The sequence below is a fragment of the Prionailurus bengalensis genome, chromosome E2 (genome assembly GCF_016509475.1).
Source record: "Prionailurus bengalensis isolate Pbe53 chromosome E2, Fcat_Pben_1.1_paternal_pri, whole genome shotgun sequence".
NCBI classification, from domain to species: domain Eukaryota; kingdom Metazoa; phylum Chordata; class Mammalia; order Carnivora; family Felidae; genus Prionailurus; species Prionailurus bengalensis.
The window spans coordinates 23169882-23192866 of NC_057352.1; the positions used below are offsets into that span (position 1 = coordinate 23169882).

Sequence of the window (22985 nt, forward strand, 5' to 3'; positions counted from 1 at the left end):
CCCTCCCTTTTATGAACCCATACACCAAAGCACTGCAAGGAAGTGGAACACAAAACCTGACATGACCACCACTATGAGAATGTTCAACAAAATGCAATGTGAACTGTACACATTAGGCCTTAAAGTGGACAGTGGCCTCCTCCATTAGCAAGGCCCATGGTGACTGTATCGATGGTCACAGAACAGACTGTACACTGACATCTGGCCTTGAGCTACATACAGTGTTACATTTTCTTCAAACTATAGTTTTAGGCTACATCATGTTAACAAGTTCTCCAAACAAAAGTTCTTTAGGTTAAGATTTGTGTAAGGACGAAGAGCATTAAGTAACACTAATTACAGATTCTTTATGTCCTTTGGCCTGTCCTAGGGCAGAAATTATACCTAGGAATCCTCTCGGATGCAGACATGACTCCCCCACTACTGCCACAGCCCTCCAGTGAGCCGCCCCTGACCAGGGCACTGTGGGAGAAATACCAAATGGAAGCCTCATTCCCACTTCAGGGGACCCATGGGAGGCCTTCGAGGCTGCACCTAGAGCTCATGTCAAAAGTTTTCTTTTAAATATATTTGCTTGAAAGGTGTGAGCTTCAAGAAGTACAAAATTAAAAAAGAGAACCTGGTATAGCCACATTCAAAGGTGACTTCTAACTTAAATGATCAGACATAGCTCATAAAACCAGCTGTCTCAAAGACAGTGTTATCTTTATTAAAAAACGGATAGACATAGCAGCACTTACAAAATAACAGTTCATAAAAGGCATTGTATATTGTCAACTGATAGTGTGAAAAGGGCAGGCCCCCAGCACAGCTGGTTGTGGGCTCCACATCACAATGCTCACAACCACCTGTTCCACTCAATACGACACAACCCAGAACACCCAAGGGGAGACCAACAGCAATGTGGCACTCCTCGACTTCAAGCCTTTGTTATCTGTGTGAATAGTCAATCAAGTCAAGTATCACCCTCCTTAGCAGCATCTGGAGCACTCATTGGTGTTCTGGAGGTGGCTGGTGTACTTGACCCACTTATTTAAAAAACCTAAGCGTTCAATAAAAAACACTTCTCCCTGTCCAATGCCATCCACAGAAACACTTCGGTTGCGGAAGAGACGTGCTCTTCCATTTAAATGTCTGTAAAAGCTAATGCGGGCCTCTGCCGCGGTGCACAGAAGAGAACTTGGAGCAGGCACTTCTGCACAACTGTCTTTGGTGGAGAATGCTGGTGTGGTCACGCTGTCCCCTGCCCACTGCTCTGCTTCTTGCTGCTCTGTGGGGGAGTGAGGACCCCGGTGGGGAGAGGAGAAATCCTGTTTTGTTCAGACAATATGGCTTTCTTTGCTTGGGCTTTGTCCTGTTAAGAACAAAAGTGAGAAATGTTAAAATGGAAGAGTGTATCCTTTGGGCTTCGCGTTCTGTGTGCTCTTTTCTAAGGAAATGAGGGGAAAAAAATAGCAAAGAATGATCTAAAAGTCTCTGGTCTACATGCTATTCAGACACAGCATCTACTGACCACAATTTTCTTTTTTAAGGAACCAAAAGAATTGGACTCTTTCTGGGATATCTGGAGCCTGCCTGAAGAAAAGTGAAGAGGCTATTTAAGCAGTTTTAAGGAATTTATCTGGGAAACGAGGAAGGCTACTGACCAGCAAATCCAAGCTGTTTATATGGGTCTGGATGTTGTGTGCATCTTCAGCAGGAACTCCCCTGAAGTGCTTAAGTTTTGAACTTCCTGTCTCCCTTATGACCATTGCAAATGGAACCATCCACTTGACACACTTCTCTATATCACACCACTGATACCCTGCAACGAAAATAAATTTTAGGCTCAATTGGTTTGGAAGTTTAGTACACCTTGTGAATGGACCGGAAAGCCAACGTACCTGAAACCTTTTGCATCAATTCAGAGGAAGAGAAATGATACAAGGCAGAAGCAGCAAGTACACCATAGGGAAATTCTAAGCAGCCAACATCCAGGACACAAAGATCTAAAAGCTATGGAGAAGAAAAAGAACACTGAGGCAGATGGCCAACATACATCCCTTCTAGAGTTAATCTAATGATGGGGTAGGCAGCCCCACAGAGGTAACAGAGCCACTTACCTCTGCAATCTGTATGAAGATTTGCTGGGGATACTGTGGCAGGAGCACTTCATATAAATCATTTAGATATGCAACCTGCATATATACATTCAGCCAGGACACAATGGTCAGGGGACTTAAATGCCACTTAAGGGCCTAAGGGAAAACAGACAAAAGAGACCAATGGTTGAGAAAAGAAAAAGGTATTTCTGCTCCCCTTGGGCCTCTAAAGGAGTTCAAAATGAAGCCATGTTCCACGCCACAATGTGTCCAGCTGGAGAACACCTAGGCAGATGCACTCACACGAATGTGGAAAAGCTATTATGTATGCATTTTTTAAAAAGGACTGAAAAATTAACTTGTAACATACCTTCATAATGATTAATTCCATGCTAAGAATTTCCTCTCCTGAACAAGCCCCATCTGTAACATACGCAAACTGGTGCAGCTTTGGAGGATAGATTTCCTAAAAGGAAATACAAGGGAGAAACAACTAGCAAAAATCTCTAATAGTTTTAACTTATAATGTACATCCAAATATTGTTTTTAGTATTCTACCAGGAAAAGAGAGAGGGAGCACCTGGAATACATATAGGGGCTACTCTGCTGGTCAAAATGTGTTCACTGTAAAAGAAACAACTCCCCCGCCCCAATAAAGAAATGCATAAACACAACTTCTATTCAGTGGAGAGAGTTTTGAAATTTTCACCTTTTTAATACCTTTAGCAACATGTTTGCAAGTTAGGCCCATCCACCCTTCTAAGCATTCCAAAATTTTTAATCCTCTTGGGTCAAAGTTCAATTTTTTGGCTTAAAGTAACTACATTAACTTAAACATTTTATAGACTCACTACTTCTCTCACTTCTTGGTTAATTTCTAGCCCTTTCTGCATGTATCTTTACTTTAGATGACCTCAAATTAGAAAAACGTAGACAAAAAGTTGGCGTCTTCCAGTAATCTCAGAGGATCTCAAGAAACGGCATATGCCACATAACATTTGAAAATGATTTACCTCAAGTTTGGCAGCAATAAATAAAGATGAAATCCCAATAAGCTGTAAAAGTGTTTTTACGATATTTTGTTGTGTTGCCATATACCGATCAAAGAAATCCTGTGCCAAGTAAAATGTCTCTCTGTGAAGTTTATAGACTTCACACACCTGAAAAAACAGTAAGTTTTAGAACAGTTACTTGAGGAAAAAAGAAAGACAAAAAAAAAAAACCAACAACACACAAAACCCAAAAACCAAAAAACAACAAAAACATAAACATTTGTCATGAGTTTTGGTGAAGGACAATATAACCAAATCAGGAGAGACAGAACTTTGCTTTTCTGAAAGGATTGTTACCTTGCTTGTCCCCAAGCACGCACACAATGAAAAACTAGAACTCGCATACAAGGATTAAGTGTTCTATGATCTACATTAATAATAATAATAGTAAGAGCAAATGTTCACAGGCAGGGGAAGGAAGGTATGTTCATCGCCTGGTACAGCAGCATTTTCATGGAAAAAGTGTGAATAATTATCTCAAACTGTAATATCAGGACCATGCCTGCCCTGCCCACCTCATAGGATTGCTGAGAGACAGGGGAAAATGGTGTGCATGAGGGAGCTGAAGAAGACCAAGGAAATATTAGACCTCAACTCATCACCACCATCAAATGCCTGTTTATACATATAAAACTGCTATTCCTAAACAGGCCTTCCCATGTATAAGTGTAATTCATGGGGTTAAGGCACCAGAGAAACAACAGAACATTAATAGAAAATTCCATCAATCACCAAACAGTATTTCTAAAGTCCAGGCTAGGGCATATTTAAAGTCAGTTTTCATAAAGTAACACAATTACAATCTGATCAGAAGTGAAACTAGAGCTTCTGTCCTCTCAGGAACAAACTCTCAAACTTGTGTCACCCGGCTCACAACTGGGCACACAGCATGAGCGCCGCCTTTCCCACACGCGTGCTGACTTCCTGGCAGGGCTAGAGGCTGAGAAACAGCATCACTGCACACAAGCCTCAAGTATTGTCTCAGCAAGGACAAAACAGTTACCATTCTTTTCTATCTTTTCAATGGTATTACATGACTTTTTTGATGGACTTTCAGAAAAAAACCTTCCTTAAAGTATTTGGCATCAACTGCATAATACAAATAGAACTTCCCAGTCACAACATCTAATGAGTTGAAGCGTGGGAGAATGCAGCACACTACACATCTAATGCTTCAAGGAATTATAAATTGACCCAGAAAGGGCCAGAAAGTCTATGTGCCATAGTGGGCCTGTGGATGGCACCTGCAAGGCCTCTAGTTTCAAGCAGGCCTGCCAAAGAACTCAGTACAGAAAATGTTAATATTTTCAGAGACCAATAAAGAAAAGCGAATTAATAATGGTAAAAACAGCTATCTTTTCTTGCCTATTATGTAAGCTGCACTTCATACACACTATTTCTAATCCATATAAACTCTGCAAGGAAAATACTGGTAGCAAATATTACAGATGAGAAAACCAAGATTCTACGTTAAGTGACTTGCCTGATGAAGACACATAGATGGTGGCAGCAGGGGATTTGATTCTAGGATGAGCATAACAGGGGTACGAATACCCCTGGACACACACTTTCCAAAGAGTACAGAGCAGTTTGTTTTTAGGGAATATTTAGGCATGCAACTTCCTTATGTCCTTTTCCACAAAATCGATCTGCCTGAGATGTCCTTCAACATCACAGAAGATGTTGAACATCCCATTTCTCATCACCCAAGGCTCACAGAGGTGTCCAGGAAGCACCCTGAGGCACTACTGAGTCACCCACACTTCCTCTCAGAAAGAGGTATACTGCCCATACAATATCGCTTTTTATGTTTAATTACCCATCAATATATGTAATACTTGTTCTTTTTCTTAATTCATTTTTTTACTATTTATTTTTGAGAGAGCAAGAGAGAGAAAGACAGACAGTGTGGGGGAGAGGCTGAGAAAGAGGGAGATAGAGGATCTGAAGAGGGCTCTGCGCTGACAGCAGACAGCTTGATGTGGGACCCAAACCCACGAACCGTGAGAGCATGACCTGAGCCCAAGTTGGGTGCTTAACTGACTGAGCCACCCAGGCACCCCAGTACTTGTTCTTTTGATCAATTGTTGCAGAGAAGTACGACAGTGTGGCCAATAAAAGAATTAACCGATATATTTTGTTAAGAGGATATTCTGTGGGGAAAGGGAAATGGATTCTAAAGAGTTAAAAAGGAACAATGTAAGCTCTCTGTTAAAGATAAGCCTGTTCATATATTTTTAAAACTTATGATAGTGGCTATCAAATAGCTGTTATCTGCATTCCACTGGATATATTTAAAAGTAATTTAATTAACAAAGACCAAATATCAATATTTACAGTTAAGTGGAAAATAGAACTTCTGGAATTATTTGAGCTTTGAAGAAAAAAATTCGATGCCAACTTAAAAGCAGATATCTAAGAGGTAAAGAGACTTCAGAAATTCTAAGGTAGAATGCAAGCAAAACGTTAAACTGCTGTAGTATATATACCACAGCCTCAGAGACACAGAATGTGTCAATGGGATGAAACGCACAGAGATCATAACAACACAGAAGATTCCAGAAGTGGTCAATGCTTCCAGTCAGCAGGAAGACTCAAGCTCACCTCCATTAACCAATCCAGAAGAATTGCTCGCATTTTAGGTTGCAGGAGAGGGTGCCGCTGCATAAAGTGCTTATCCCTTAAGTAGGTCTTCTCCTTGTTTAACATGATTTTCCAAACCTCGTCTCTATTTGCCCAGCTACAAAACACACAACCAAGTGAAAAACAACAGGTAGGTGTCAATATGCATCCATTCTAACTCGGTGAGCTTGAGCACAAGGAGGAAGAGACCTGGAAAGCACGTGGTGGTCAACTTACTTCAGTATAGGCAGTGGTGAGGCTCTGGAGGGCATGAAACTCTGAGGCCCACAGGTGGAACTAGGGTACGTTGGCTCATCCTCTTCTTTGTCAGGTGTAGGAATCAAGGAGCAGGGGTTTTCACACACTGAACTGCCATCCCAAGGCTATAGAAGAAAAACGTATTTTTAAATGTTTGACGCGAGCCAGCTATTTTTGCATTCATTGATTTGTAGAACAGCTAGCAACACAGAAAATGCCTTAACACTGCAGAGCAATCTCCAGACCTAAATATATATTCTGGCTTAAATTAAGATGAATATGGAACAGCGAAGGAAAAGCCACAGTGATGACCCCAGGCTTTCGTTTCATTCGTCATTGACTTAGGAGTCTATACAGTAGATATCTAAGAAAACTCCAAAGTCAGTAGCTTTTGGATCCTCCACACTGTCACACTTGTAAGAAGTACCTGAGCAGTAAGATGGATGCAAGGGAGGTTAAGCTAAAACACCAACACCTCTTACAATACAATATGACCCAAACCGAACCACAAATTCATTTGCAGGCCAGTAAGACACTGCATAATTTCTGAAGTGTCTCGTGGGATTATCTGGTCACAACTCAAAAATTTGCTTAACAAGTACAACTAATTTACAAAAATTTCTTAAAAGTGAAAGAATTTCCAATAAAAGTATTTAGTTACATAAGCACTGCATATTCACCAGTTACGCTCGTGAAGATCAAAAATGTAAACTGATTACCATCTATATTTAAAGTCTCCCCATCTGAAAACAAAAACCCATCGAATGTGCATCTTTCGGTATTACATAATGGGGACGTTTTGTTTTCCTTAACTCAAAACAAAACAGAGTATCTGCCTAGTTAAAACCAAATCCAGGAATGGTCACAGGATATACTAAGAAGTCTGTGGAGACAGAAGCCAGATACCCCTGAAGACCTTTTGAATCCTGCCCCCAAAGTCTTGCAAAGAATAAGATTCAAATAACTGACAAGTGAATAAACCATCATTAAAAACCCAAACAATTTGCTTTTCTTGTAAAGGTTCCAGATCCTTAATATTATTCAATTTTCAATATTTGGAATATACTAAGGTCATTTTGCCATTTAGAAAATTTTCTCTTTAAAGCTACTCTGTTTATCATCCTACTCTGAAAAGAAACCTATGATTGACTTTTTTGAATTATAAAGAGTGATTGTGTTGACAGTATGGCAGGTAACAATCCCACCAGCACGGAAGCCTTGGCATTTTTTTTTTTTTTAACACAGACAGCTCATGAAGGTTGACTAAAGAAAAGCGACAATGGGATGACTAGAAATAAGCATGGGGGGACTTGGGCTCCAGGTGCTGCCTGTAAAGTATGGTAGACGGAGGCTATCACAGCACACCAGCCACTTTCAGAGGAAGCCAGAGCACTTTCCGTGTACTAAGAGAGCAAAGCAGGATAAAGCTCTTCTCCACCCAGGGTGCAAAGAATTGGGCATGCAAATTAGCCATGACAACCCCTGCCAACAGCTGTTCCAGAAGGGCAGCCTCCTCTTCCAGCTCTAGTATCACGTGCTGATAGCACTTCCTTGACTCAAAAAGGGTCACATTACAAGTGCCTCAAGTTGCTCTTCATTCAAGAATAAATTCTAGTTTTGAAGGCAGAAGCTGGGTGCCACCCTCTACAGCCAGATGGCCGAAATAGCGGAGAGCAGGCTTTGGGGGATAAAATGGTGGCAGTTTCTAACCTGCAGGTTCATAGACAGATTGTGTGAACCACAGCAGATAAATGTTTCTGAAAGTTGGCCCTTAACTTGAGCCTCTACCCGGTTTCAAAGGAGGTGAGATCGTCCGACTTTAGGGGCGCCTGGGTGGCGCAGTCGGTTAAGCGTCCGACTTCAGCCAGGTCACGATCTCGCGGTCCGGGAGTTCGAGCCCCGCGTCAGGCTCTGGGCTGATGGCTCAGAGCCTGGAGCCTGTTCCCAATTCTGTGTCTCCCTCTCTCTCTGCCCCTCCCCCGTTCATGCTCTGTCTCTCTCTGTCCCAAAAATAAATAAACGTTGAGATCGTCCGACTTTAGGAAGGAATGGGATAAGAGCAAGAGACCAATTTTCACTATTTGTAATCACTTCAGACTCCTTATGCCACTTTTAAATAAGAATAGAACTACTTATGTAAAATTAGGTTCTGCGAAGTCATTCATGGAAAGTCCAGCATTTCACTCACACAAAAGGTCAGGTCTTATGCAAAAAATTAAACAAAATGGATGTGTTAAATGGATTTTAGATAAAAGGGTATTCTTTTTGTTAAGAAAGGTCTAAGGTAAGAATCAAAGGTTTTCTGAGGTCTTGATGAAGCAGTTATAAGGAAGTTAGTGTAATGGCTACAAGTGACTCAAGGCTACTGTACTGTGTTGAACTGTAACTCCTGAGAAAAACTGTGTCATTAATAGGCAAAAAGGTTGTGTTACCCCAAAACTCTAGCTTCATGAATCTACACAGAGAAATAACAAAAGACAACAAATTCCTCTGTAAACAGATGGACAGTTTTCAAGCTATCTGCTCTACAAAATGTGCAGAAACCTGTTGTCACTAATCTCTGAACAACCATGAAAATTCCTTCTAGTTAGTGGGAAATGATATGGCTATTCATGTACCACAGTTATCAACTGTCCGCAGTTTAGGGATAGGACCACAGACAGCCCCACTTAGGCACCCTAGCACCTTGAGAACACAAACTATTCTAAAACTCTAAGAAGTCAATATGAATGCCTTTACTTCATTCTCAGCTGGAAATTTCAATTCAAACAGCTGGGAAAACAAGCAACCTTGAGTTTCACAAAGTGGAGATCCATTTTATCATAACCCACAAAAATCAAATTGCTTAAGGTTTTTTGTTTTTAAGGAGAGAAAAAGAAAAGGAAAGAACTGGGATGCGCTGTCTCATTTCCTTCCCTAAAGTGAATGAAGTATTTCTTCTTCTAATAGAGAAGGAAATCATCAACCCCTAGTTCAATATTCGGTGGACCACCCCAGAAATGCTAATTCCTAAGGTCTTATGTGCAGTCACAATTGTTACTGCAAACCCACTGCTTTAAAGCCCTTCACTCTTCCAGAGCCAGCTATGGCTGTTGCTTACTGCCCAACAAAGTGATGTGCAGCCCAGTGCTAACCTAGTTGGAACCATTGCCCTCAGCTCAAATAATACTCCTGCTCAGCTTTTATCCGTGATAGGGTCAGAAGGCCCGATCCACTAGTTTGGAGATAGGTTGCTTCCCCTGCTAGAACCATTAACTATGGTCTCCAGCCATTTCTGGAGGTAGAGAGATAACACAAGCTTTTTCTGGTAGGAGCTTCTGATATTGTAATGATATCATGAGCACGCAGGAAATTTGGCGGTAACTCCATGAAGGAGAAGCAAGAGAAGTGGACTAGTCAATTGAAAAAATGTGTTGAGACACGTATGTCATTACACAGAATGTTCCACTAACATTCTGGCTGAGGCCAGGTGGAGCCCCAGACAGCAGTGATCATTGTAGGTAACTGCTAGATGGGCTGAGAACTTCCAGAAGGGGGGAAAAGTTAGAAACCTGACCTAAAGGGGGGGTGGGAGGGGGAATGGAGGTCCTTAAGCACCATGATGGAAAAACAGTAGCATGGATGGGGAGAATTCATGGTTGCTTATGAACACACACAAACACCCATCATCATACCCAAAGAGCTCTGTGTCAGGAGCCCTCCCCCCAGTTCACCAGCCCAGAGACAAGGCTCTAGGATGAACTCCGCCCCTGATTGCACAGGACTCTGGGTTACTTTCTTCCTCTGAGTCTGAGTTTCCTCAAGGGCAAAAGGAGAGGACTGAGTTATTTGATGTCCATTCTGGTTCTTCCAGACATCAGCGCATATTTGTAATCTCAAAGGTGCCGGTCAGGAACACAAGACCTCGCTGGAATCCCAAAGCTGGCAGAGGTCAGTGCCACTGACAGGCAGAGCTCAGCCATATGTACTGCGGCCAAAGGTAGAGAAAAACCCTTCAGCAGGAGGGTTTTGGAGACTGAGACTCAATTTAACCCACAAAGAGCAGGAGGCCCTCCACCTAGGCCCAATTAGCAACTGTACCTACCTGACTGCTGCACTGGTTTCTCACAGTCCTGTCAATTTTTGCAATTTCTTCATCTGGATCCTGCAAAAACTAACATAAAACAACCCCCACCCCACAAGGAAACACACCAAACAACCCAAAGACAAAAACAGAAAAGAGAGAAAAAGTTGGTTAGGTTATAGGCACCATTTCTGCCAAATGCACCCCATTAACCCCCTAACAATAAACATGTGGTGGATGGAGCCCAGTCTGGTACCCAGGTAAGATTGGGGGGGGGGGGTGTCTCCTCCCCCACCTGTCTCCTTTGTACTCACAACAGCCACATTTGCCTTTCTTTTCCTGGAGCGAACAGAGACATCGGTGCCACTTTCCTCTTTCATGGTGTCCCGTTCCTTTGCATCCCTGCAAAGCCAGGGTGGCACAGAGGTCAGGGTGAATTCTCCCCAAATCTAGGTCCACCCCTCCCCCACCGCTGAACACCCTTCCCGTCCCCCCCCAGCGACCGGGCCACTCACCTCTCCCTTCTCTCCCTCGGCATGGCTTGGGGCGTGGGATCAGATCTCAGGCCTTGGGGGCACAAACCGGGCAGTGGGGTGAGGAGGACCAGAGGTGGGGGGCCAGGGCCCGCCGGCCCGCCCCGGACACCCCTCCCCCTCCCGCGCGGGCGGCGGCGGCGGCGGGAGCCTCCCGGGCCGGTCAGGAAAATGGCCGATGGGCCCGGGGTGGCCTGTCACCCGCGGCGCCGCCACCAACCCGCGATGCCGGGTCCGAACCGGGGGTTGAGGGGGGGGCCCGGACGGCCCCCGGAAATCACCTCCTGCCCATCGCCTTCCTTGGGGCTCAAGCTGCCTCAGTCTCCCCCTCAACACCTTCCCATGATCCGTCTCTGAGCCACCCTACAGGGGCACCCCACGCTGACGACTCGGGGACCTGGCGACCCGGCCTCGCCCCACCCCCACCCCGGCCCGGCCCGGCCCGACCCGGGCGCTCTGGGAGTCCTCGCCGCCGCACCGTCCCGCAGCCCCGCGGCCCCACGGCAGGGCCCTTACCCAAAGCCGTCTCCGCGGCAGGCAGGCGGCACGAGCTGAGGCCCGACGCAAGAGGCAGAGGCGAGCGGGAAGCCGGGAGGCGGGAGGCGGCGGCGGGCCGAGCGCGCGGCGGTGGCGGGATCCGCGCCTGCCCCCTACACCGCGCTGGCGGCCGAGCCGGCTGCTCCTGCGCCCGGCTAAGAGCGGGACATTTAAAAATCCCTGCGCGCGGAACCGGCCCCCGGCCCGCCCTCGCGCCCTCCCGCCACCCTCCGCCCCGCCCCGGCCGCTCAGAGCCCCTCAGCGGCCGCCCGAGGGCCCGGGCCCGCCCAGCAGCCGCCCTCAGGACCGCCCCGCCGCGGCGCAAGCCAGCCGAGGCGCTCCGAACCGGCGGGGGGGCGGGGCCTGAGCGGGGGGCGGGGCTAAGTGACAGGGCCTGCGCGCCGCAGGGGCGGGGCCGGGGCCGTGGCGGGGCCTGCGCGGCGCAAGCTGCGGCGCCGCGCGGGGCGGGACGCGGGAGGCCGGCTGGCGCGCGCGGTAGAGGGCGGGGCCGCGTTCGGGCGGGCGGGCCGCGGGGGAGGTCTGGCGCGCGCGCGCGCGCGCGCGGCGGAGGGGCGGGCCGCGGGGCTCAGGGGGCGGAGCCGAGCGGCGCTGGAGCGGCAAAAGGCCGCGTGGCCGGCGGTGGGGGAATGTAAACACGGCAGGCGGCGAGGGTTCTGGCTGGGGCAGGGGTCTGGCAGGGGCAAGCGGGAGGACCCGCCGTCGGTCGGCCTGCCGCGCGCGCGTACTGTACCTCCTTGCACTTCCTTCCCGCCCCCGAGACGCAGGGTTCCGGCCCCTGAGTCGGGGCGGGGATGTGCCCAAGGTCACAGCGCCTGGTCGTTGGCCTACAACGTGTGCCTCCGGCAATCGCCGGGATCTGGGGCGCCGGTGGAACAGTTGTTCCTGGAGGTACGTCCATGCATCCATCCAAGCCATTCATTCAACTAACAGCCCAGCACCTTCCCTGTATTTCCCTCCCCCACAAACTCTTCACGACGTTGGAATTTCAGACAGCCCCTCTAGCTGAAAGCCGTTCCCAGAGGCTCGCATCGGACCGGGATGAAATCCGCACTCCCTGCCCTGGCGAACAGGGCTCCACCTGACCTGGCCTTCGCATCCTGTCAGACTTCCCTGCAACCCCCTCCCCTCACATCTCACCGCCCTTGTCTTTTCTCACCTCGGGGCCTTGGGGCTTGTGCCCTGCGAGGGCACCTCCGGTTGTTCTTCCTTCCCAAGAAATTCAAGGTCTTCAGTGACCACTTAACCTGGAGCATCCCTCTCCCCAGGACTTCCTCTCCATCTTTTTGCCCGGCTGTGTTTCCTTGACAGAACTTGCGGCCAGAAGACTCTTGCTCCTCCGTTTCCTTGTTTGGTGTCCCTCTCCCTATCTTGTCTGTCTTCTTTACTGCTGTTATCCCCCAGCTCTCCGCATAGTGCCTGGGGGAAGGGAGACACTTAAATCCTATTTATGAATGAATTCTTGAAAAACATACAGCGACCAAGCCCTATTGGAGCTTAACAGGCCAGTGATACAGGTACTGAACGATGGTCGCTAAAAACTACCTTCTATACTAAATTTGTAGAAAGCAGCATGTAGCAGAGGGCTCCCAAACACTCCCAAGACCCTTCCTGATTTATAGTCTCAGCCTTGTTCCCTGCCCCACTAACATAACAGTCTTTCTGAGGTGACAGCCTAGGTCTTATTGAAGAGTACGCCTTGTGTCATCCCCACAGGTCCCTGGTAGCAGACCTTCCAGGGGCTCTGAGGTCAACACTGCTGAGATAACTCACTAAGCTTGTCTTAGGTAGGCATGGAACCCAAGGTCCTGAATTCCCAGCCCTGTGTCCTTTAGGAATAACAATAAGAAGTATCAAAAACAGCATTTCCAAAATGGCAGCTTTGGGCTAAATCCTTCAGAGTGTTATCTCAGTTCAATTTAGCAATAATCCTATCATGTTGATACTATGATAGTCCTATTTCAGGGATGGAAACTATCTACTTTTCAGCGTCATTATTTAGGGATGAAGTGAGATAATGCAGCCTTAGTACAGTGTTTGACACATAGTAAATGCTCAATAAATTTTATATAATATAATAAATATAAATATATAAATACGTGTGTGTGTATATATATATCACAATGATAGACAAGACAGTTTTCCTTAGTGGTTGTAGCAGCTTACACTCCCACCAGCAAGGAATGAGACTTCCAGATGTTCTGTGTACTAGCCGATATGTTCACCAACAGTACAATGGATAAATAAATTTGGTATATGCATTTAATGGAATACCGCACAACAACAAAAAGGACAAATCACTAAAACATGCAGCAACATGAATAAATCTCAGACATAATGGTGAGCCCAAGAAGCCAGACACAAAAAAGTATTAGTATGTGATTCCATTTAATTGAAGTTTAAGAAAAGACAGAACTATAGGGACGGTGGTCAGAACAGCAGTTACATTTGGGGTGGGATTAGTAACTGGGAGGGGACCAGGGGAAACTTCTGGGTTCCACACATGTTTTGTATCTTGAGCTTCAGCTCAAGTACATGGTTGTGTACATAAAAATTCCTTGAGATGTGCACTTATAACTTACACACTTTATGGAGTGTGTATTTCAACAAAAAAAATTGTTTTTCAAAAAAATAATTTGAAACAAAATAAAGTAAGACTTTAATAATTCCTGCCCAGTTGGGAACTTCTAGTTTGGAAGGGAGGCAGTTATGTAGATTGGTAGCCGTAGTACAGAGTGATAAGGGCTGGGCTGGGAAACTTCTGGGGGCTATAGCTTCACATGGAGTGGTGACAGGAGAGGGCATCCAGCCTACTCTTGCCAAGAAGGCTGCATGGAGGAAGCATCATCTAGGCCAGAATGAGATGATGTTTGGCAGAGGCAACAGAAAAGATAAATCTGTGGAAACAGACTGCACCAAATTACTGAGGGCCACTTGCCAGGGGTAGCTCACCTTTGGCTGTTTGGTTTCGCTTCATCATATGCCTGCCTGCCCTGGGGTTAGAGTGGCCAAGCATTGGCTCAGCCTTGAGGGAGATATGGATTGAACTAGAAAACCAGCTGCTGGGTAGGGAGGGTATCACCTTCCCTCCACAATAAGACTTTGGGAAAGTTCCTTAACCTCTTGGTACCTCAATTTCCTCATCTGTAAAGTGGGGTGATTCTAATTATCCTAACCTCCATGGTTTCTGTGAGGAGTAAATGTACTAATACCTATGATGCATTTGCAATAGTATCTAGGACATAGTGTTCAACATGTATTATTATTTGTAAAGAAATCTGTGGCATTTGCATAGCTTCATACATGGTAAAAACAGCAGCCAGGATAGAAGGATTAAGAAGTAAGTCAATGGGGGTTGCCAGGGGGGAAATCCTTCCCAGATAGGATTCCTTAACATAGGGCTCCCAGATAGCCTTCAGTGGCCCAGGAAACTGCCTGCTGGCAGTGTCGGCCCATTGTGTGCACTTGGGCAGGGGGTACTTAACTTTTACCAGTTCCTTAAAGGCACCTATAGAAAGTTAAGGAGTTGATCAGGAAGAGGGTTGATCAGGAAAGGTGTGGGCTGTGACTGGAAGTGGAGCTGGCCCTGGCCTTGCTATCAGGCAAAACTGGGCACATAGGGCTGCTTGGCTGAGTCGAAGGAGGTGGGGGAGGGACATCTAGTGAGGCTCCACACAGGAATCCCAGAAGAGGGATCAAACTGGCTGCACCAGTGTGAGCTGTGAGGTAGGGGCCAGGCAGGAGGAGCAGGACCCAGTGCCAGGGAACCCAGTGTGGGAAGGCCCTGGGGGCTTGGCTCCTGTCCTCTCTCAGCAGTGGAAATCTGTCTGCACAGGCTTGCCGGGTCAGCCCAAGTCCAGGGCCCCAGTGCGTGCTCCCCAGGTTGTGGTTCACATCAAGTTCACACTGCTATGGACTCCAAGGCGGGAGACTGGCAAACCAATGGGTGGTCCCAGCCCTGGCCTAACCCTCTCCTACACTGGGGAGCAAGTGCAGTCACACTTCCTCAGGCAGAAGGCTGTGTCCCGTTTAAAAATTCCAGTGAAAATTAAAACTGACCTTTAAACTTAGTATCTGATAGAGCAACGGTGGCAGCTGACATTTATGGATTCTGTGCTAAGCTCAGGGTTTCCAAGGACAGAGACTAATTTGAAGACACTTCAAGGGGTAGGAGTGTGTGATCAGGTTGGGGGTTGGGGGGGGGAATGCATCAGTTATGCAGCAATAAACCCCCCTTCAGCATGGGCTGAGACACAAGAGTTCTTTGTTCTGTATTTGACCACCATATTCCCAGCTTTCACTTAAATCTCCTCATTTTGGGTTTCTGAAGACAGACACAGCTGCAAGACATAGAGCAGGACCTTGGAGAGATAAGGCACTGGCGTCTCCCTTCTGGAATATTTTCCTTCAAGCGCTATACTCTGCACTTTGATGGGGGAGGGAGGCTTGGCCAATCAGAGAACCACATTCCTGCCCATGCGGTTGGTTACAGGGGTGGGCACATGACCTGAGCTGGGCCAATGAAAATCCCCTGGAGTTGCTAAGCGGACCTAAAGTGGGTCTGGAAGCAGGAGGCCATCTTGCCACTCAGGGTGACCTTCCTTAGAGGGAAGTCCTGGGGAAGAGGGGAGCAAAGCCTGAGGTAAAGGGAGGTAGTCTTCTGATTCATCGAGCTTCTGGGTCTAGTCAAGCCCCAGACCAGGTTCCTAGGAACTTTCCAGATGCTGAAGCCAAAGATTTCACGTGTTTATTGAGCCAGTTGAGGTTGGGTTTCACGTAACTGGCAACCACGAGAGTCGTGGGTGTCTTGAGTGAGTGAAAGGGCGGTGGGCTGTCAAGTTTCATCCATTTGCGCCCCCCAGAGAGCCTCTCAGTAGTCCCCTAGACCCACCGGTCCTTCTCGGTAAGGCCTGTACATCCACCCTGGCATGGCCCTGGGGGTGCCAGGCCTGGCTTTTAGTCTCAGTTCCCCAGGAATCCTGACTTCCCTGGCAACACCCTCAATCACTTGCTTACATCAGTCACATAGGAATCCACTTCTTAATCAGCCTGGCAGCCTCGGGAACCCCTGCATGCCTGACCCCCGTCAAGTGCTAGTGGGCCTGGTGCACTGCCTTGACCCTGCCCTCCCAAGAACACCTTGCACGCCCTGGGGGCAAGTAGACGTTAACTGAACAGGACTCACTCCAAACATGACTGAACAGAGGTCACACATAATGCGATGGCCCATAGGATATTAGCAAAAAATGGGATTCTGGTACACATGAGGGTTTCTGATGCTTTGAGCAACAGGATGAGTTTGGCAAAGTCGGGGTACAGCATGCAGCTGACCTCTGGGTGGGGACAGCTTCTCCCTCTGTCTTTACTCCTTGAGGTATCAACCTGGCCACTGTAGTTGTCTTACCTTGAGGCCCCACCCAGGAATTCAGAGCTGAATAGTGGGGTATTAGATGGAGGAGGGTCAGAATTAAATAAACAAGAAGGAGAGAAGGAAGAAGGCACTAAGGAGGGGGTACACTGGGAGTAACCCGGGCCTGAGCATTCCCCAGAGCCAGCATAGGGTCTGGACAGCAAGTTTTGCAGAATAAATAAGCGGGTGACAGATAGGGGCAAAGGTGAGAGGCGCAGAAAGTGTTTCCCAGATGGTGGCAGGAAGCTGAGGAGGCTGGGTACACGGAGTGGGGGCACATTCTTCTGCTGAGGCCCAGGTGCAGCTGGTATGGAGGTCACAGAGGGTCCCGCCACAAGAAATCTCGAGGCTCAAGGCTGGGCCTTACCCACCTCCCACCCTCTCTTCTACTGTATCTGAGAGCCTCTCTGCCTTCAACTTTTCACTGCAGGTTATATTTCCTTAAATCTGTTTGTTTGAAAAGAAAAACCTACTGGCCCTAAGTGGAAAACCAACATCACCAGCCACAAAATGAAGGGAAGCATGGAAGTGTTTACAACTACAGGCAAGGGGCAGGCCATGACCCTGAGGCCTGATTTCTTTCTGTTTAAAACAGGAGATGAGGGGCACCTGGGTGGCTCTGATGGTTCAGTGGTTAAGCTTAAACATCACGCTCTTGGTTTCAGCTCAGGTATCACTGTTTGTGAGTTCGAGCCCCATGTCAGGCTCTGTGCTGACAGAGCCTGCTTGGGATTCTCTCTCTCCCCTTTCTCTCTGCCCCTCCTAAGCTAGCATGCTCTGTCTCTTTCTCTCCCTCTTTCTCTCTCAAAATAAATAAACTTCAAACAAACAAACAAACAAACAGGAGATGATGGTATCATTCCACTTATGAGGTACTAGGGCAGACAGAAAGTAGAAGCGTGATTGCCAGGGCTGGGGAGAGGAGAATGGGGAGTTTTTAATGGGTACAGAGTTTCATGTTTGCAAGATGAAAAAGTCCTGAGGATGGATAATGGTAAAGGTTATATAACAACATGAATGTGCAGAATGCCACTGAATTGTACTCTTAAAAAGTGTTGAAATGCTAAGTTTTATGTTATGTGTATTTTACCACCATTTTTTAGAAAATGATATAACTGTTAGGGAGATGTCGGCCCTCTCAGCTTCAAAATGAGACTTTCTCCTTGATTAAGCAGAACACGTGAAAGAGAATTGAGAAGGGAATGACTCACTCCCTGTATGATGTGGATCTGCTATCATTTAAAATTAATATGTTGAACTGTGGTCAGAGTAAGAGAGGGGACAAATAATGAATGGGCAGAGGTGTAGGCAGGCTGGAGGAGGGACAGCCCCTCTGCCATGTGAGCATTTGGCCCACGTCCTGTGGGAACAGGCCCTGGAGCGGATGTGGCAGGTGCCCTGGCCACACTGATGCGACAGGCATAGGTCCCAGCTGCCGGGTTCCATCTCAGGGTGAGCTTGGGGAAGGCACTTCACCTGGCGGTGCCTCAGCTTTTTCCTCGGGTCCAGAGGGTGATGAGGAGTGTGTGCGTGAGGCTGAACTGAGGTTTGGCACAGCAGAGTACCGGGGTGGGCTCCACGCACATGGTCTAGGGGCCATGGATGGCTGTCTTTTCAGGGTCTGTTTCCTGACTCTTGTAAGGAGTCCCCTAGTTTCACTCCAATCACTGGCAGGGGGATCAGTGAACTCGGTGTCCAGCGGGACATTTGACCAACTTTCCTGCTTTCACATCCTTCAAAAGATGCCAGACAAGAGGAATTGGTGATTGTACCATTTTACTGGGCCCATGAGTGTTTGCATACAGTTGGTGCTCATTAAGTGTCTGTGTAATGGTTACAGGGATGAATTCTGTTGTAAGAGTATGAAGGTTGAAGCAAGCATCTTGTCCTCAGGATGCCCACACCCTGTGGAAAAGAGCAGCCCATCCTTCATCACAAAACAGCAGGAGAGATGCAGGGGAAGGAGGCACCTGGCAGCAGAGGTCCTCATCCAGCTGGGGGTGAGGAGAGGGGCAGGAAGCGGAGAGTCACTGACTTTGCCAAAGTCACCGGGGCCCCCCACCTCACCAGCTCCAAAGGGTACCTTTCAGGGTTCATTTCACGGTGCTTTTGGGAGTCTTGGGCTTGATGGCCCACTCCCTGTTGGAGAACACCACTTCCATCTCCTGGTTTCCCTCCTCCTTCCCTGGTGCTCCTCCTCAGTGCCCTTGCTCTTGTCCCCCTCCCTATTTAAGTGATGGAGCTCTTTTCCAAATGCTCCCTCCCTGCGTGGTCTTTTCTTTCCACCTTCTGCCCTCTTGCCGTCTCCACTTGCCCATCTCTTCTGAGCCTGTCAGTGTAAGACGCCCAGAAGTGGGCTCTGGGTTTCCCCACCCTGTCCCACCTGCTTCTCCACCTGGTGCCCCCATTCCCTCAGTTGCTCAAGCCCCAGACCTGGTATTCATTGTTGATTTCTCTCTCTCTCTCTCATCCTCTGCACTGCATGCATCAGCAAGCCCCAGGGGCTCTCTGCCTCCAAATGTTTCCACTCTGTCTCTTGTCCCCTTCTCTGTCCCATCCTGCAGGGAGCCACCGTCTGCTGCCGGGACAGCTGTACCACGTCCTGAACTGCTTTCTCACCGTCGCTGCCTCTTCCCTACCAGAACTCTCTTTTTCCTAAGAAAATGACTTCCCCGAATCCAATCAAACCTGCCCCTTCTGGAATCCATTTGAAAGCTTGGCGCTGATTGCAAAATAAGTCAGGTTGCATAAGTGCCAGCCTCTGTCCGACCTGGCTTCTGCTGCAGCCCTCTGGTCCTGGGGTCCTGGGCCCATACCCTCCTCTCCCTCTGCTCCAGCCTTTCTCTGACACGCCAAGGGCTCGGCTTTGTTGTGTTTGTACCCGTTCTTCACCGCCCCCCACCCTTTTATCGGTGGCGGGCTCTCACTTCGGCAGCCCCTCCTGGAGGAGGCCTTGCCAGCCACACTGTCTACATCAGGTTCTCTCTGTCTCGGGTCTCGCCTTTTGCCGGTTTTCTCTCAGCACCCCATTTTGCTTTTGGTTTTTAATTATAAAAATGTCAAACATACACACAAGTCGAGAGAGGATGGTACAACGAGCCCTCATATACTGATCCTGCAGATTTAATGACTAAGATTTTCTAATATTTGCTTCATCGAGCCTGCGGCTTTTTGTTTTCTTCACTGAAATATTTTAAGGCAAGTTCCAAACATTTCACTTTTTACACTTGTCTAAAATGTATGGCCATTTTCTCACATAACCACAATGCCAGTAAGACATATAAGAAAGTGAACAATTCTTGGTACCATTTTTTAAAAAGTTTATTTTGAGAGAGAGAGAGGGGTTGGGGGCAGAGTTGGGTAGTGGACGTGCACAGACATGCACAAGCCAGGGAGGGCAGAGAGAGAAAGGGAGAGAAGCCCAAGCAGGCTCTGTGCTGTCAGCTCAGAGTCTGACATGGGGCTCGATGACCTGAGCCCAAATCAAGAGTTGGATGCTTAACTGAGAGCCACCCAGGCGCCCCCATGTACCATTTAATACTCAATCTACATTCAAATTTTCCAGTTATCTCAAATGTGTCTTTTAACCATTGGTGTGAATGACGATCCAAACAGGATGCACACACAGCATCTGGTTACCGTGTCCTTTGCTTTTCACTCGGGTAGCCTCTTCTTTTCCACGTTTGCTGCAGAAGCCAAGTCAGTCTCCCACAGAACCACTTCCCTTCCTGGACTTGTCCCTTTTGCTTCTCCTAGAGTCATTGCCTCCTTCCTCTCTCCCCTGTACTCCCTGTACATGGAAGCCAGTTCTCCTAGCCCGTTAAATTCATGTCCCTGGGTGGTGCTGTTTGCGATGCTGGGTGCTTCCTAGGCCATCCCCTCCAGAGGCCCAAGGTGCCTGCCATCCACTCCTGTGATGCCAGATTGATCAATGGAGGCAGGTGGTGACAGCCTCTTCCTTCCGTAGTGCCATTCCCCATCCACCCTCACCTGGTTCTTCCAGTAATAATTGTTTCCCGAATCAGCTCTTTGATTAGGGCTTGCAAAATGGTAGTTTTCTATTTCCTTCATTTCTTCCAAATTAGAGGCATACATACCCAGGGGGATGGAATGTGGGGGCAGTCCACCCTGCTGCAGGCAGTAGGGAGGGTGCGTTGTCTGCAGAGAACTGGACTGAAAGTCCTCTGCCTGTGTCGCTCTCACAGCCTTGCCATTCTAGACCGTGTCCGTAAGGAATAATGGCGCTCCTGCCTCACCCCTGCCGCCAGGCACCGCCGTTCAGAGTCTACACACGGAGTCTTCCGTAAAGAAATTTTCCGTATCAATTAGGGCTATTGGGTTGCCCGGAAATGCAGCTCATGTGGTGGCATAAATGCCTAATTCTGTCTTTTTAATGAAGCCCCATATTTTTATTCTTCATCGCGCTTGAGACATTTTGTAATTGCACGTTCGTTTACTTGTTTGGGGCCCTTCCTCCTTCAGAAGGCAGCTGGCTGAAGGCACACGGGAGGCACTCGGTCCTCAGACATCCGAGTGGAGGCTTTGTGGATGGAGGCCTGGAGGGGCGAGCAGGCAGTGTCGGGAGGCAGGGGGGAGAGCAAGGAGAGGGTTCAGAGGCTAGAGATAGAGTGGCACATCCTGGAAGTGACAGCTGTCAGGGGTGTCTGGGACTGAGCATGAGGTGGGAAGAGGGAAGCACCGAGGCTGAGGAAGACTCAGGGGCAGGAGCCCAGAGGAGCACTGTCTGTGCCATCTTCCCAAGGGGCTGGACTCTATCCTAGGAGCCGTGGGGCCGTAAGGTCTCTGCGCCCACCCCTGCCCTGCCCATGACCTCCTGGATAGAGCCCACTCCTCCACGGGAGGCGCACGTAATACTGGAGACTTGGCCACAGTCTAAGGCAGCACCCGCCTCCTCCCTCCCTCTCTAATTGCTCTGTTTTCCTTCCACTTCACAAGTGGGTTGGCTAGTAACACCAAAGTCTGTTTTATATACATATAGATAGTTAGCAAACACAAAATGTGTGGTAAGCTATGTTCCATCTTTATGTTATTAACACACAAAAGCAAGAAAGCTCCAAGTTAGAGCATCTGCAATTCAGCCCAGTGTGCAGCAAGCCATATGGCGAAAACATGGAACGGAAGGCAACAGAAGCGCCTCATCCCTGCCTTCGTCTGAAGAGCACCTCCCCCCACCCCCCCATCCCCCAGCAAGCCAGGGCCACCAGCTTTTCCCGCCTTGCCTGTCCCAGCCGAGGCCAGCCAGCTTCCATCCATTCATTCGTTCATTCCTCAAATATTCATTGAATTCCTGTCCTGTGCCAAGAACTGTTCCCTTATGAGGGATAGGGGAACCAAGACGGGCAGAAGTCTGTCCTCGGGGCAGGAGAGCCGGTCAGGACATAAGTACATAAACCACACGAAAAAGATAAGATGGTTGCCACCAGTTACGAGAGCTCCTGAAGAGGTAACTGGGTGATGTAATAGTACATGGAGCAGAGGCACATCCCTTAGGATAAGGTGGCTTCAGGAAAGCACTTCTCAGTAGACATGAGAGCTCAGCTCTGGAGCATGAGAAAATCCAAGCAAAATTGCTGTGGGGAATGTATCCCAGACAGAGGGGACAACATGTGCAAAGGCCCTGAGGTGGGGACAAATGTAGTGATTTAGTGGAATTGCAAGCAGGCTGGAGTGCAGTAGGGCTGGTATACAGTGAGTACAAGACAGCTGGGTGAGAGCAGCAGTAGGATCTTATGGGCTTGTAGGGAGTGTGAGTTTTACTCTAGTGCTATTAGGAGCCATTGAAGGGTTTGAAGTAGAGTGACTCATCCGATTTGCATGTTTAAAGATCACTCTGCTGTGGAGGGGAGTGTGGGTAGGGGAGCGGGTATATCCTGGGGTCCTAGAGACCAGTGGCCCAAGCCAGGCAAGATGGCAGCTGGGCCAAAGTTGGGGCAAGGCGGTCACAGGGTCAGATGTGTTTGCAAATAGAGTGAGGGAGGGCTTCCCACTGCCTGCTGAGAATGCAGGTCTGTGACCTTGGGCCCATGGTAGCTGACAAGGACTGGGGCAGTGTAGCTGGGCAGAGATGTGAAAACACAGCTTCCTTGTCCTGTGCAGGTGAGGTGCCCCATCTGTGTCACTCCCCATGGAAGGCCTAGTTTTCTTTCCTATTCCCTGACTCCCATGGTCATAAGCATAGTGACATGTCACCATCATTCTTCTGCCAGCTGGAAGTCGAGGGAGAGGAAGTCACTACCTAAGAGCACACAATGACAAGGGGAACCTATAGAGGACAGGACCCTTCTCCATAGACTCCAAGAAGCCTTGGGGTGTTAGCCAGCCCTTTCCAAAGTTGACCTGACTATCCTACATTCCAGCTGGCAGAGGAAGGGTGGCCCTACTCTTACCAGC

The 22985-nt window shown here is 48.2% G+C and overlaps 1 protein-coding gene across 1 annotated transcript; it reads right to left on the reverse strand.

The window, feature by feature from the left end:
• Positions 1–674: 674 nt before the first annotated feature.
• On the reverse strand, positions 675–11353 carry CCNE1 (cyclin E1). The gene is made up of 12 exons (XM_043599125.1): positions 11126–11353; positions 10592–10643; positions 10391–10478; positions 10098–10166; positions 5993–6138; positions 5738–5873; positions 3095–3241; positions 2452–2547; positions 2103–2237; positions 1884–1995; positions 1647–1804; positions 675–1354 (listed from the first exon to the last, which is right to left on the reverse strand). Exons 2-12 carry the CDS (start codon positions 10612–10614, stop codon positions 1232–1234), a joined length of 1233 nt encoding a protein of 410 aa, XP_043455060.1. The 5' UTR covers positions 10615–10643; positions 11126–11353; the 3' UTR covers positions 675–1231.
• Positions 11354–22985: the final 11632 nt, after the last annotated feature.